Consider the following 16,703-nt stretch of genomic DNA (forward strand, 5'->3'; position numbering starts at 1 on the left):
CTTAGAAGAAAAAAAAATGCATCAGATTTACCAAACCAGAACAAAATTAACTAGATTAAAAACATTACAACTATTAGAGAATGAGCTGTTAATCAATTACCTGAGTGTGGATAAGAACTTGCAGCATTAACAGGAAATAAGACATCAGAGTTGTCATCTAAGACTTGTAACGATGTCCAGCAGCAAACTTGGGGATTTTCCGAGCTTCCTACAGGTGTCCTGAAAGTAACAAAAATCCCAGGGAAGAATTGTATCACCAGTCATCAGAAACAGAGGCTTATGTATACAATGTGACAAGAGTATGCAGTACAATTCATAGACCCCCTGTAGACTAATTCATGATGTAACGCAGCTTGTACACCCTCATAGATCTATAGAGGTGCGTTAGCTCCACGGGACTCTATAGATATAGAACATTAGTGCTTACAGAAACCATTTACACAGGTAGTACATTAAGTTGTTAAAGTCTAGTGCTCCATTATCTTAGATAGACCTATAAAGTATCATTCATATTTGCCAGAGAACTCACTTGAAGTCATTAACGTACTTTTCATGGACAGACTCTACAAACGACATGCAGAGAGTACTGCTGATTGGATTATCTGTGCATTCACAGTATCTGCTATCATACAGATGTTTTATTGAGTGTATAATTGAAAACTGGATCAGGATACCGTTACTTTAACGCATACGTTCAGATTATATGGAGATCAAAACTACCCAATCAGCGCCACAACTGCTTAAACAAACCTGGAGGCGCTTTATATCAAACTGTGCCCATTACATTACTACATTTCTTCTACCACTTTGCAAATGCAGCTGAACGACTATAAAACGAACGTCTATGTGGAGGCCGTTTATTTTACATGTTGACTTTCTTTTATTGGTTTTCCTAAGCAGTTATTGTGACCACATAAAAGGTCAGGCAGTCATAAAAACACAAAGTCTCAAATAAAGATATGACAGCCATATGTAAACTATGGAGAATTTACAGGAAATGACAGCCAACTATTTAGTCGCAGTGGCCAATGGGAGACGTCTACTGCCTGAAAATGGAAGGAGCAAGGTTGACAAATTTCCATCACAGCAACACGACACTACATGTCTATGGCACGGTCAGCCAAACTCCGCCAATAACTTGATATTTTGAGCAAGCCCCAAGGAATCCATTTTTTTTTCCCTTTTTGTAAACAAACTAATTGACCAGTTAGAAACTTCCTTTTGCTGGTGGAATCTTTCATACAAACGATTCCGCAGACCACTGATCGGCCCTACGGTGGCAATCCAAGTCTTATGAGTATAGCCCTCATTTGCAGCACTTCTGGGAGTCTCAGAAATTAGACTGCGACATTAATCTTTAACCCTTTCCAATCCACTGTCTGACGTCTAAAGACATTATGATTTAAGGCTGTACAGCTCTGATGTTGGAAGACGCCCGTTGGGGTTCTCTTACTGTATATTGCCAGTCGCTCTGCTGTCAGAGCCTATCCAACGTATCATCTCATGCAGTACTGACTTTAGCCAGCAGATAGCGCTGTTGTATAACAGCAGAAAATGAGTAAGCCCCCTAGGAAAACCAGGATACAAATTGAATTGGAAAGGGTTAATTTATAACATGTCGGAGCGGTTCCAAATTTTCTAAAAAAAAAAAAAAGGCAGTGGAACACTTCCTTTAAGTAGGGCTGGTTTCTTAAAGGGTATGCAATAGTTTTTCGTACTGATTAAAATCTGATAGTGAAAAGATATTACATGGTTATTTGTTTTAATTTTTTTATTATGGATTTTTGTTGTTGCAGTTAAAAGGGACTTTATCATCAAATTGCTAATTAATTTAAAAAATATTTCTAATCTGTATTTATTTTCTGATTGTAAAATTTGTTATTCTCATGCCTTTGCATGACTATGGGGCCTGCCATCTTGGCTGAGCTACATTAACAGCATTTAGAGATATGCTTTAGAGCAGCTTCATGGACTATTCACCTAATGGACAGAAAAGAACCCACTGTCTTTTATGGGAGACTGTTGCAGACATGCTCTGTGACCTGCAGGGGTCATTTTGCAGAGAGGTTAGTAGATAGTCACAGCTTATGCCTCTTGTGAATGGTGTATCCTATGTCATGTATATTTAGATGTCACCTCTCCTGCCTATGTGATCATAGTGAGATGATGGCTGGAAAATTTTCGCTACAGATGAGCAAGTGACAGACTAGTATTAGGCCCTGTGGTGGGGGGGAAAAAAATGGGAAAAATGCAAGATTTTAGGATTTTTTTTTTTTTTAAATACTGAGATTGGGAGTGAAAGTTTGAAGAAGAAAAAAAAGAGCCAAAAATTCTTTAACTCGATAAAGACCAAATCACTGTAAATTTATAGCGCTCGTCCCTGGACTTTAATTCCTGCTAATAGTAAAAAAATACAGCACAGGATTAAAGCTCCTGCAATGTAAAAGGAGTAGGTCTGGTTCTCATAGCTACATAGTGCTTAATGAGTGCTATGTAGTGAATAAAGAAAGCGGAAGTGCCGTTTAAGCCATTTGACCCAGTGATGACATGATCGCTGTTTGCCCACAGACCAGCTCTGCTAGTGACTACTGTCACCATAGCGGGGGGGTTTTACTGGGGTTCCTATAGATGTTCCAGTTACAGTAAAAAAGCGTGAAATTTAAAAAGGAAAAAAAAAAAAGAAGGATAATGTGAATGACATCCAGAAGGTCTTATATGATATCATGGGGGACATAGATGTTAAAAGAATGGTTACAAAAGTTACAGAAATCAAACAAAAATATATCTATAAAAAAAAACCAAACAATCGCCGATGACAACCTAAGCCTTCACAGTCCTTGAACAGTCTTGTAGGTGGTGGCCGAGAGCTACAGAAACAGCTAAGCTGACTGTCTTGCACTGTTTCTGCAATTTCCATAGAAGTGAATAGATGTTCTGGAGACAGTGTAGCACAGTGAGCCATTCTATTTCCACAGCTCCCAAGTTAAGGAAAGAGCACAGTTCGTTCTACTACTCCGTTTCCAGCTTTGTTGGAAGTTATGGAAACAACGTGGCGCCACCAAACTTGGCTGTTTCCATCCTTCTGGTGCAAAAAGGTATACCCAACATGGCCATGTCTGACCAAGGTTGGAATATCCCTTTGAAAGCTGGAATGTGTCAGGCTGCTATTGTGGCAAGCATTGTCTACAATGCCAATGCCAAATCCATAGCGGTTTATTTTCTTTCCTATAAAACAGACTGGCGACAACCGCTCACATGGCCTACATGGTGCAAGAAACAACCAAAAAATCTTGTGTGTCTTCTGTTAGGGCTGCTTATGTTTTCTGTCCCGCCAACAGATCAGAAACAATTTTGTTGGAGCTCAGTCATAGCACATTTTTTCTCAAAGGGTTTATATAAACTAAAAAAAAAAAAATGAATTGTTACAAAAAGTATCATGTAATATGTGTGACAGAGCTCAAGAGAATTTGTACATCATAGAAAGAGGCGCAGTGATTAGGGGGCAAAAACCAAACCACAACTTACTGTTCAGCAGAAACACTCTCAGCTCTAACTTCTAACTTGCTGACAGGTTTTGCTTCATATATGTCATAGTCATCCAAGTCTTCATCGTCTATGCTCTTCACGTCCAACTTTCTATAACCGAAATCCCCATTAACACATGGAGATTCATTTTTCCAGGAGCAGTTTGCATTTTCTTTGTCATTCAAGTTCATTTCAAACTGCACTTCAAAGTTAGAAAGAGCAGCTGAGGACCTGTCAGAATGCTCCTCTGAACTCTCCATGCCACTCATTGTGGTCTTTGAAACCCCCACCAAATGCGGATCTTCCATTTCCCCATCATCATCAAACGAGATGATATTCGACACTTTCTTCTTCTTTTTTCGATCCTTCTTAGCTTTGCCGTCTACGGAAAACAAAACAAAAAAGGGGAATTTTTTTTTCTGTCCTAGCATATTTTAGGAAAGTATTATTAACAAGGAAGATAAGCTTCTTTGTCGAAAACAACAGCAGTAATAGTCAAGGGCATTACACATTGGGAAATCTTCGATGAATACGTCTACTGTGGGATTTAACACCCTCCCCTTATTTCATACTCCTGCCCAACCAGAAGAACAAAAATCACTGCTCAAGAAATGCACAAAAAAATACAGCCTACCAACCCAAAACAGCTTTGATGAAAAAAAAATACACAACACACTAAAGCACTAAACGCTAATTATATCATAGCTTCATTGCCAAATACTTCCTCTGCTAGATCTCAGACCTGTTCATATGAGTACTTTCTTTACATTACTTTCTTCTGGTGTTTTTGAAGAAAAGAACCGAGAATCTGTCACTTATGGTAAATTCTTCCCGACTCCAGTGTCTTCTATTCAGGCTTCCTATGAGATGTCATCCTCTGCATCATTTTCATACCTTCGACTTAGGCATGCTATTGGAGCTTAGTTCGGCACTTTCCAGTATCAATATCCTCCTCTATATTAAAGGTCCTCATGATATCTCCTGACGCTATACGAGCTCTTACATTCTACCGTAATTTAAGTTTTTGGCAAGTCCATGTCCAAGTGGAGGGAGGACTTGCCCAAGTGGGCAAATGAAGATTGGTAGAAGGTGGTAGATTCCCTTTTACCCAAATTATTAAGTGCAAGGCTCTAATCAGTGAGTAAAGTGGTCAAGAATGCAACAAAAAAATTAAATTGGGCTCACTAACAAGATTTATCACCTATCCACAGGATGGACGAAAGCATTATTAGCTGAAACACTAAATTACTAGTACAGGGGGCCAGGGTCCAATGTTCCTCCTCATCAGCACGTTGTGGTGAAAAGGAGTTTTACGTAATGGTAGTCAAGTATGAACCCTGTTGGTAAATACAAGTCTATAGGAGATATAATAGTCGAGCACTCTCACTCGTCTGTTACCTTATCTTCCATAGAACTGTATAGAGCAGTACTCTGAATGCTAGATGGCTCAGGGCCTTATTTTTCTTGGCAGATAACATTATAGACTACTATATTCAATCATACCAAGTAAAAAAAATCTAAAAAACGAGAATTGAGCTCGGATATAGATGTAGCAAACATTAAACTTGGGGCTTAGCGTGTTAAAGGCATAGTTGTAATAAACTATAATCTGACTTTTTCAATGGCTTCTGCTGTGTTAAGTGTCAAATTATAGTTTGCTGCAATAGCACTTTCAACACGGTAGCTGTCAAGTGAACGGTTACTACATCCGTACTTTACCTGGTAACTTTAATATTGCATTAACCCTTTGCAATCTAATTTTGGATTCAGGGTTTCCTAGGGGGCTCTCTCTTTCTGCCATTATACAATGGCGCCATCTGCTGACTAGACTCAGTACTGCAGTATGTGACATGCCGGAGAAGCCCCCGACAACAGAGCTGCCAGTAATATACAGTAAGAATACCCTGCCAGACGTCTTCCGACATCAGAGCTGTACAGCCTTCAATCAGAAGGTCTTTAGACGTCAGACAGTGGATTGGAAAGGGTTAATAAGCAACGCAAAAGATTATTTAACTATAAAATGCTTTTCAGGTTTTAAAACCCCCAAAATAACAACCATTACCTGTACCAGTATTCAAATATTACAAAGACAACAAGCCACAGGTTTGCAAGGGCCGAACAAAAGACACGGAATATAAATGGTCTCTATATATTAAAATGTAACACTTACAAGCATCATCAACCCAAGAAAAAGCAAGAATCATAAATGGACATAAGCAAGTTGCATTACATACATGTGATACAAATCATCCAATTATTAAAAGCGCATATGAAGTACGTAGAGTACAGTGTCAACTATATATTTTAGTACTGATGAAGAACAGATGTGATGGTAAGAAGTCCCTGCCAGGTAATTCCTGGCCACTCTCCCTGCCTAGGTTGAGTCACCACCCTGATAATGCTGGGCACTACTTATCGTGGGGTCAGTATCTCTTTAGGATGACTTAACTTCGCATTACAATGAACCAGATATTAATTTGGGAAATGCATCAAGACAACAGCCATGTGATGAAATGGTTTTTTTAGGGTTTTACAGTAGACAATAAAAGGGATCAGCCATTGAGAAGTTTGAAAACCCGGGTAATGACTTTGCTTAAAGTGCTTGTTCGGGCCTTTTTGGGATTTTTTTTTACTATTGATGATCCTTGCCAAATCAGCTGATTAATGGCGCTGCTGTCATTATGGAAAGCTTAGGAAGCAGAAAGCGCTGAATATAGCGCAGCGGCCCAGGTTGGCACTGCAGGCACAGTTCTCATTAAATTTACTGGTAATCCTCTAATTGGTGGGGATCTGAGCAGTGGACTCCCGACAATCATCTATTGATTACGGAGGACAGGTCAACAAGAGAAACGCGAAAAGAAATGAAAAGCGTCCCAGCGAATCTCTTTAAGGTTAGGTGCACATGAGTCTACGTGCAAGTTGCACCTGAGAAGTTCGGACAGCACACAGACATTAGTCCATATGCTGACTGGTATACAAGGACATGCATTGATTGACGTGTTCTACTTCTCATCCATGTAACAGACAGGAATAGGACATGCTATTGTTTTACGCAGAACAATGGTCCACGTGAAAAAACGTCCATGAACATTGCCTCCATGGTTCATGGATTAACAAAGATAGCACACAGCCCCGAATACAGTAGCACACCGGAGGATTTAGACAGCAAATTACCACAGAGATATCTTTTTACTATCTGAACCGTCCATCATATCACTAGGAGTGAAAAAAACAAAACTGTGACCTCCTAATTAGGAGTACCAAAATATAAGGTTGACACTTCAAATGTCTTTATGGTATATATCCATTTATGATTCTTGATATTTCGGGGGGGGGGGGGGGGGTGTATATTCTTTTCATCTCAATTCAATAAAAGTTTACGCTTTAACATTTAGGGGGCAATTTAATGTTTTGCGACAATAAAAACAGTGTTCAAAAACCGAGATGGGAGCAGTTGATTCAGCAAGAGAGATACATATTCAGCAAGGAATAGCCGAGAAAGACTCTTCCGTGGAATGAACAATCATATGTCTATGGGCACATTGTAAACTTCACAGATAAGGGGAGACTAAGGCTGGGTTCACACAGGGCGGAATTGCCGCAAAATTTCCGTGCAGACTTCCATGCAATTTGTATCCCGGAATAAAGCAGCAAAGTGGACGAGATTTGGAAAAATCTCGTCCACACGCTGCGGGAAAGTCGTTGCGGCCAAGCCACGAAAAATCTGACATGCCGTGCAAAATTCAAAGCTGCGGCATGTCAATTTTATCGCCATCTCCGCTGCGGCCTCTCTATGGAGAGAGATGGCCACAGAAGAATGCAGGCAGCGAAGCCACTTCTAAACCCGCGCCGAACAGCACAACTTTTGAAGGTGCAATTCTGCTGCGGAAATCTCACGGTATTTCCGTGCGGTCATTCCGCAAGATTTCAGCAGAATTTGCGCCCCGTGTGAACCCAGCCTAAAAGTAGTGACAGAGTACCAGTGAACTTAGTATGAGAGCTCTACAGAGCAGTAGGGCCACTCTGAGGAACTGGTTGAACCTCCAGCACACGCACCTTCTTCCCAAGATGTCTTGTTATGAAATGTAAGTAATTTAGGTGGAATTTCCCTTTACTAATCATCAGTTTGTATCACAAATCTCACCTGTTGTAAGACTTCTGGAAAGCACTGGCAGAGGGTCAGAGTCCTGCTCTGGCTTGATTAAAATAGAGACAGCAGAAGATGATGTGATCTCTCGAAGGAGACTGCTGACACCTTGTGTGGATTCCTTAAGTAAAGAGGTGACATTCTGAGTGGATTCCTTCAGAAGGTGAGAAACTGTAGGAACAGTTTTTGCTTGTCCATTTAGATCCTTATTATCAATGTTGATTGCAAACAGGATTGAGTTCAAACCTTCAAATAATACAAACACAATCTTGTTATAACAATCTAATCATAAACGGTCATAAACAACAGTCAATTCAAACTGGAGAACTACGACTTTGGAACAGGTCAGTGAATTACTGGCAAACATGAAAGGCATTGTGCCAACATATAAAATCCTGAAGGTCCCTGAATAAATGAAGTGGTGGTCACAGATGTCCCCCGCTCTATTTCAGCATTGGAAATAGCCAAGTACAAACGCTCAGCAGTCTTCAGTTCTCCCATCCACATGTGCGACCACCTCTTCATTCTTGGGGGTACCTTCGGGCATTCTGTTTTTGGGATCGATCAAGGACCCGGAAGTTGGACCACCATTGATCATGAACTTATCTCTTATCCTGGGGGTATTACTGCAGGGAATTACTTAATAACTTGGTACAACCCCTTTATGTCAATGGGACAGCCTGACACCCCACATCTCCTGTTAGGGAAAACATTTTACAGGTTGGATCTTCACCTGTTCATTTGTTTGTTTCTATGCTTAATGATATAAGAGTCCATTTATCATGCTCCTCTAACAGAAAAAAGTTAAGGCAGATCGCGTCAGCCAACAAGTATTTTAGGTTTAACCCCTTGTTATGACCAATTTTAATTTTATGCTGCCAGAGTTGTTAGGCAGCAACTTTCTCCACCCTGCATGGAGACCTCAGAAGGAATTACGTTTGGTCAAATAATGATTCAGCTAACAGCTACAGAATGTGTATAGGCACCTTAGAGAGAATGTATCACTTTAGACTTTTTTTCTTGTTTTTTTTTTTTTACTAATTAAAGCCAGGTAAAGCATTTTCCATTTTTCTAATTTGTTTTTATTTACCCATTATAGATTGTTTTATTGTATTGTCTGTACAGGACTATGGATGTGATCATCTTGCATGAGCTGTGCAAATATTTAGACATATGGTTTACAGCAGCTTCACCAGGCATTCACACAATGGACATTAGTTGATCAATTGACTTCTATGGGTGACTGTTCTAGGCCTGCTCCATTACATGTGCAGATGTCATTGTGTATGGAGGGGAAGCAGGTGAGCTGTAAATGTTGTTCAAAGGTGATAAATCCATAATCAATTAAAAAAGATCATTGCCCATATAATTGCCTGGGAAAAAAGCCAAAAGCCCAAGCGTATTGCCATGTAACATGTCTTCCTCAGGGGAACTCTGCTTTTGTTCTTAAATTGTGCCCAGTGAAATTTTTGAATAATAAAGGATTTTGTGTTTTTTTGGAACTTTCCCATTTTGCAGTGTACCCTGCTTTTTGGGTGTAGTTTGCATTGTGCGACTACATACATTGCCATTATTGGAAATCACTGACACAAGGTTCAAGGCAGCGTTCACAATGTGCAGGAAATTTCCAGCGACAGAAAGCTATGAGCAGTGCCAAAAGATTCTGAATGATCTACAACCCCGAAGAAGTCAAAGAAAAAAATAGCTGGCACTATTCTTAATATTGATCTTTCTCCGCATTAGTAATCTTGGAAGTCATAAAGCCTTAGTTACTGTATGTTTGATATAAGCTTACCAGCTGCCATGGTCGGAAGCATGCTGGAACGTTCCTCATCTAGTAGAAATGACGAGTCTTCATAGAAGAAACTACAAGTTAATAAAAAGGAAAAAGAGCTTGTAAAATTATGAAAAATGTCTGAAAACAGTTTACTAACACTTGTCCTCAAGAGACAGCGAGGTTCCCTTTGGTCAAACATGACTTAGAAGTTCAGGAAACCATTCATAGTCCACAGAAAAGGATGTGAGTTTTATGGCCTCTACAAGGAGGTTTGTCCAGAGGTGTCCTTAGTGCCCGCATTCTACACCAGCAAAAGCTCTCAATGTAGGCAATCACCAGATGCTGTGACAAGGGGCTAAAAGTGGCATCCCTTACCTCTAAACTAACATAAGATCCATTTCACAGATTCATTCAATGAATGCCTTTAAAGCCTACGGTGACGAATGCCACTGTTGGCCATCAGGGTATCAGATATGAGATCCATAAGTTAATATGGTATCCATTCAACGGATCATTCATGAAAAGCTATAAAAAGAGATGTATCCGTTTCTCACGTGGGTATTAATGGATTATTTGAACCTTAAGGCCACACAGGCGCTTTTTACCGCGGCCTTTTGAACGCCACATTAAACACGGTATAACACTCCAATTGAAATCAATGGGGCCTCGCAGACATGCTTTGATCGGGGCGCTGGATGGTATCTGCTCAGAACACCTCATCACCCATCATAATGATGGGGTGTGCTAAAACACGCTGCGGCCGAAAGCAAAAGTAAAATCGGGGCAAAACACAGTGTTTAAAATTGCGGCGCTTTGCTGCGTTCATGTGCGAGGGCAGCCTAAGGGTTTGTTTACGCGGTGAAATTTTCAATGTGCGAATTCCCCCTTTAAAAACTGCGTCAAAATCCATGGCTTTCTTATCTGGATGCAGAGTTAGCCCAGTCAATTGGCAAAATAGTCCGATGGAAATTCTGACGCGTTTCGGTAAGGTTTGTTAATGTGTGGCCCAAGGAAACTTCTTTTTCCAATGTGGCCCAGACAAGCCAAAAGGTTGGACATCCCTGGCTTAAAGGATACATTTGCTTACAGAACTCAATAGAATGAAACAGCACTGTCTACTATGCTTTTGCAAGCAGAAAAAAAAAAAAAAGATCCTCCAGGTACATCGGCCACACGGAGGCTAAAAGGATACACTTTTGGTCTCTGTCCGATAATGGACCCCCATGGATACATTTAGCATTTACAGCAGGAGCTTTTCGAATATACACTAAAGATAGGAGAAAACAGTGTGGACCCAGTATTGTGAAGATATTTGACAGTAAAAAAAAAAAAAAGTGTTAAAAAGAATATATAGTGAATCACAGAGGCACTATATGACAGTACATGGGGTGTCCACGCACCTGCAATGTAGACACTGTGTGCCACCAAACAGGCCACATACATGTGGCTCTGTGATTAGATCAGCAGAATGCAGGCAACAATATGGATTGCTGTACAGCACGCCAATTTAATGGATTAGGCAAGAGTGTTCGTCTGCGCAATAATTGGGATGTGTGAAGGTGCCAAGGATCACTCCACCAACGAACAAACATTTTTTTTTCATTGGGTTCCTGCACCTTTCATTCAGCACAAAAATTGTTGTTAGCGACACACCTACCCATGTAAATCGGGGGCAAGGCAGGCAGCGCTGAAATAGTATGGGGAACTAACAATCACACCAATGATCATGCATCTACTATCCTGTTTGAAGGCCAGACAAATGTGTGCCAATCTTGTTGATCACCCCTCATTACATGGCTCAGACCAAGCTGTATAAAGGAGTCACACATTTAGTAATGCTAGAAAACTAGGTGCTGACCAGTTTCCCAATCCGTACTGATACGACATCAATATATCATCTCTAATAACAAATCAGTGATCCGTTCCTCAAGGCATAATGACCTAAATTCTATGATAGGATATGAATTTTTGACCACCATTGTCTACAGCCATCAACTAAAGAGGTTTGCTGATCTGTTACCTAAGTCTGTTTGGATCTGCAAGCAGCATATGTATGTAACGCTCCAGGGAATGTTCATTCAAAGCACATCGCAGCCAGGCGCGGCCCCTCCCTATATCAGTAGTTATGTTCTTCAAAGCGTAGAATCTGTGAAGTTCGTGCTTGTTTAGAATTTCTTTCACGTACACCCAAAATACTGGTTCTGAAAAATAAAAGCAGGCATTACAGTTCCCACTAGTTCTCCAAGGATAAGAGGAGACAAGTTTTAAAACAATGCCTTAAAGTGCAAAGCCTCTTTCTGACGAGTGCCCACCTATAAATTTATATAATAATCTGATTAGTAACAGAAGCTGTGACATAGCACATTAACACGGAAAATAAGTTCTAGTTACACTACAATTAAACAAAAAAAAAAAAAAAGAGAGAATATATTACCTAGCAAGCTTGGTCTAGGTCCCTCCCGCTGCTCTCTTGAGGTTTGGCAGTCCTCAGCCGCTCGTACAACATCACTTCCTGGTTATGGGGTTTATAAATCCCACCTCCAAGAAGCTATGGCTGTGATTGGCCAGCGCTGGATGTACCAATATGATGACTGCGATTGGCCACGGTTGAGCCAACTCATAAATTCTGCCTCTACAACTCGATTGATTGGTTCTTCGACTGCTTCTCAGCTAATCAATGCAGCGCTGGATAAACCAATGACAGCCATCACTTCCTGGAGGCAGGATTTATGAATACTCTAACCAGGAAGTGATGTTGTATACGCGGCCAAGAACTGCAGGAGGCACGTCGGAGCTGTGGAGTGCAGCAGGAGCGACCTGAACCGAGCCTGCTAGGTAAGTAGAATAAGACACAGACACACACACACACACACACACACACACACACGCTTCCCAAAAATAAGACCTAGCGCCTCTTGGGCAAAAATTAATATAAGACAGTGTCTTATTTTCGGGGAAACAGTATTTGAAAGCTACTTTTTTTTGTATTTTCAGAAGCTAGTTTTCAGAATAATACATTTCAGCCTATTTGTACTTCCAGTTGTAAGGGCTCACATCTAGTGTTTTTGGAGGCTGATGTTGTAGGTGAACTTGCACATTTAAAGTTGAATACGATGATGGATCCAGATGGCGTCCACCCCAGAGTTCTTAAGGAACTCCAATCTGTGATTGCCACACCTTTGATTGATTTGTTTAACCAGTCCCATCTAACAAGCTCCGTTCCTAATGACTGGGGAATGGCCAATGTTGTACCCATCGGTAAGAAAGATAGAAGAGAAGAAATTGGGAACTACAGGGCAGTTTGTTTGACATCAGTACTAGTTAAACTAATGGAAAAATCTCCAGAAAAAGAGGATATTTGACCAGTTAAAAACCAACAACCTGTTGGACCCCAAACCGCACGGCTTTACTAAGGGAAGATCATGTGAAACTAATCTCATTGATTTCTTTGACTATGTCACAAAGGGTGGTGTCGTGGATATCTGGATTTTAGTAAAGCCTTTGAAACAGTTGCACATAAACATAAGATAAGGTATTGAAAATTAGACTTAATCCTTTGATAGTCGGCTGGATTCGCAATTGGTTAAAAGACATATCAGAGCGCTGTTGCTAATGAAGTGTATTGTGAACAGGGACCAGTTACAAGTGGTGACCACAGGGGTCTGTCCTGGGTTCTGTTCTTTTTAATATGCTTATAAGTGACATAGGAAAAGTTTTAACAGGTAGGCTCTGTATTTGCTGATAACACAAAAGTTTGCAATGGTGTTGACGCTACTAGTGGTGTCTTGAACGTGGAGAAAGATTTAAGGCCCATTTAGACCCAAAGATTTTCACTCAAAAAAAAAAAAAAAAAAAAAAAAAATCGCTCAAAGTTGTCTTTTGAGTGAGAATCGTTGGTCTAACTGCACTGACATTGTGCAGTTTTCATCAACGAATCGCTGATTGTTTATTCAGCATGCTGAAAGAGAACGATCAGCCTTATGAGGAGTTCACAGCGGGATACAGCTAATACTATTCCTTCAGCTGTATCCCGCTCCATGAACACAGCCAGGGTATGAAGAACACAGCAGTCCAGCTGTGTTCTGCATACCCGGAACAGAGCGCACGGCTGTATACCAGCTGAGAGCTCCGTGAACAGCCAAGGCATGAAGAAGACAGCGCTCCAGCCGTGTTCTCCATACCCAGCTTGGAGTGCTCAGCTGTATAACAGCTGAGCGCTCTATAACAGCTGAGCGCTCTGAGAAGAGAACAGGTGGATGCAGAAGACAAGCAGCCCTGCTTGTCTTCTGCATACCCCACTCGGAGCGCACCTTGCTAAATGTACACAACGATTATCGCTCAAAAGACATCTTTTGAGTGATACTTGTTGTGTCTAAACCAGACATTAGGCATACTGGAAAAATAGTCAATACAACAGAAACTACAGTTTAACGTTTCCAAATATAAAATAATTGGTGAGAAGAAATCCTCATAATGGATATCGAAGAAGCTATTCTGTGTTATCTAAGACTTAATAACTTAAATGTACATAACTTGAAAGAGAGAAGGGAGAGGGGGGGGGGGCGACATGATCAAAACATTTAAATGGCTTAAAAGGTAAATAAAGTTCAGGAAGGGTTTTAATTAGAAAGCTAAACACTAGATCAAGGGGGCGTATTTTGGGTTTAGTTGGGGAAAAAAGAAAAAAATCTGAAGCAACGTTAGGAAATATTTTTTACTGAAAGAATTCTTTAATTGAAGTAAACACATGAAAATTGTGACATAATCAGCACAATGGACAAAAGAATGTAGATTGGCAAGGTTCCAACCTAATGGAAGGAGAGATAAGACTCTATGGCTACGTATGAATGCTGGTACTCCATAAAATCCTATGTGACGTTCTTTACCAGCAATGTGCTACTGCTCCGTGCAACTCTTCCCCAATGTAAGCATTTAGTAAGGAGGGATAGGGGCTATCAGTGGGCAGGTGAAAACATTAACATATGGAATATCCCCATTAACTACTACGTAAATGGATTCTGCCGTTTTCTTTTCGCTATAAAGAAACCGAACTGAGAAACAGCAGTATAGAAAGAGGATAGATAAAAAGCTTTACCAGGCATTAGAAGGACTAAATAGCCAAGATAGCTAAATGGTTAAGTATAATTCACTTCACGTTGGTACATTAGCCAAATGACTAAATAAAATGTTGCTGCAACAAGCCATGCAAAGTGCACACCGAGGAACTGTCAAAACATAATTAGGCAGAGTGGCGATAATAGTGGGTTACCTGTCTCTGTTTTACTGGAGAATCCTGCTGCCTGTTTGATTGCTGCCGCTGTTAATGCTAATCCTCTGCTTCTCTTCAAGCCATGCTGAAGAACAGCTTCAAACTGAGCGCACAGACAAATAACTCTGCAACAAAACAAATGCATAATTAGAGAGCCGCACAGAAGGAACCTTAAACATGTCTTCTCCTCAGATGAAAAAGGTGGAGGGGGCAAAGAAAGCCTCAGCGTGTCAGCAGACAACTGCTTGCAAATCACAATCCTTAGATCTTGACTTTGGCGCTGATTACATTTACTTATTACTGAATGAACTGTATGTGACCCATATTATATTCCGATTAGGATTAAGCCATCCTTCTGTTTGCAGAAAACTTTTGAAGCACAATTTACTAGTCGCAGTAGAAGTGTCACATTCTTCTTCGGTCTGCGGAGCTCATTTTAATACAGAAAAATAATTGGCCTCCTATGTGGAAGAATACAATTAATACCCCTGAAGCCACCTTCTAAAATGGGGAGAGTTTATCTATTTAATTGAGTCTTTGCAATTAATATGGCTGTATGAAGAGTGAATACCAGATGTAACCCTAAAAGAGGACCCACATATATTTGCGATCAATGAGGCCCTCTTCTGTTCATACTTACCCCCGGCCCCCTGTATGGGGTCCTTTTTAAAATGTAACTCTAAAAACTGCACATTTGTCAAGTAGGTGGTCCATACTGTTCACTATTAATGAATGATGCCTGCTTTAATTGATAGTGGGGCGGACATTTATAGCACCAGGAGCCTGATCCAAGAACCCGTATGGTGAACTGGATGGAGCAAGTATAAGCAAAAGAATGACATCACTGCTGCAAAGCTATGCATCCAGGCCTGCTAACCTGAGGACACAACACATCCTCTTTAAGGGTGCTTTACATGCAGCTGATTGGTGCAAATGTTGACATGGGTCTGCAGAAGACTTTTCCCTTTTAATAGAAAGGGTGAAATCTGCATGTGTCAAAATATGTATCCAAATCCACAACCAATGGGAACAGATTTTGATGTGGATCTGTACCAAAAACGTCTACTTGTGAACGCACCCTCAAGGAGTTTGCTGAGACTTTCAGAAAATGGTTAAGGACAAGATATGGGACAAAATAAACTATGCCGTACTCAACAGTTAGATGTCCCACCGACCTAGTGCTGCTGCTACAATCTTGAAGCAGACAGGTGACCACTGTAGCCAATCACTGGCATGGAATAGCACCTGACTGCTGAAGTCCAGTAATTGGCTGCAGCCTTTTCAAGAACAATGAAGCTTCTGCATCATCTTATCTATGAACATTGCTAAATTAATTTTTTTTCTGGCCCATTCCACACCTATAAAGTAAAAAATATATATTTTCTGAAAACCCTCTTGGACCCAAATTCCTCTGCATTGTTCTGCCCATCTTCAATGGTTAATATTTCTATTACTTACTGCTTTTTCAAAGTTCTGTTTGTGCTCAGTAAATAGAAGCATTTTACAAATCAGTGACTGAAAACCTGCCCGAATTTTTAGTTTATACAAAGATGTAATTGCACAATTTATGTATATTAGCAGAAAAAAAGTGTAATTTTATAAATACATTAAGCTACAGTTATTATGGGCCAGGACTGCACTCACTATTCTGTAGGTTGCAGAACTGAAGGCTAAACAGAACTCCTTCCAATGACAAGCAAGGGAATTATGGATGCAGCTCTGGACTCAAGTTACAGGATGTTACTTGCCTTCGGGGGACAAAGCCATGAAACTTAAAGCTAACCCTGAAAAGTCACCTGAATGCAAGAATAAGCTGCTTTGTATATGCATGGAAAATAACACTATATCTGGCCTTTCAATGACTTATATTCTGCAATTTTCATCAGTTTTCCCCTCTGCAGACTGCATCTCTAATTTTTAGTTCTCTCTCAGCTAGTAGGAGGAGCCTCCTATTATTTTTAAATAATGTGCATGAAAAAAAACAG

The 16,703-nt window shown here is 40.4% G+C and overlaps 1 protein-coding gene across 1 annotated transcript in view; it reads right to left on the minus strand.

The window, feature by feature from the left end:
• SNX29 (sorting nexin 29) overlaps nucleotides 1-16,703 on the minus strand; it is a 433,715-nt gene that overhangs the window by 397,753 nt on the left and 19,259 nt on the right. Inside the window, exons 4-9 of the mRNA XM_066576210.1 lie at nucleotides 14,719-14,843; nucleotides 11,470-11,650; nucleotides 9,468-9,538; nucleotides 7,670-7,918; nucleotides 3,526-3,907; nucleotides 101-219 (exon numbers count right to left, since the gene is read on the minus strand). Coding sequence (XP_066432307.1) covers nucleotides 101-219; nucleotides 3,526-3,907; nucleotides 7,670-7,918; nucleotides 9,468-9,538; nucleotides 11,470-11,650; nucleotides 14,719-14,843 — 1,127 coding nt within the window. The remainder of the gene's footprint in view (nucleotides 1-100; nucleotides 220-3,525; nucleotides 3,908-7,669; nucleotides 7,919-9,467; nucleotides 9,539-11,469; nucleotides 11,651-14,718; nucleotides 14,844-16,703) is intronic.

The sequence above is a fragment of the Eleutherodactylus coqui genome, chromosome 8 (assembly GCF_035609145.1).
Source record: "Eleutherodactylus coqui strain aEleCoq1 chromosome 8, aEleCoq1.hap1, whole genome shotgun sequence".
Classification (NCBI taxonomy): domain Eukaryota; kingdom Metazoa; phylum Chordata; class Amphibia; order Anura; family Eleutherodactylidae; genus Eleutherodactylus; species Eleutherodactylus coqui.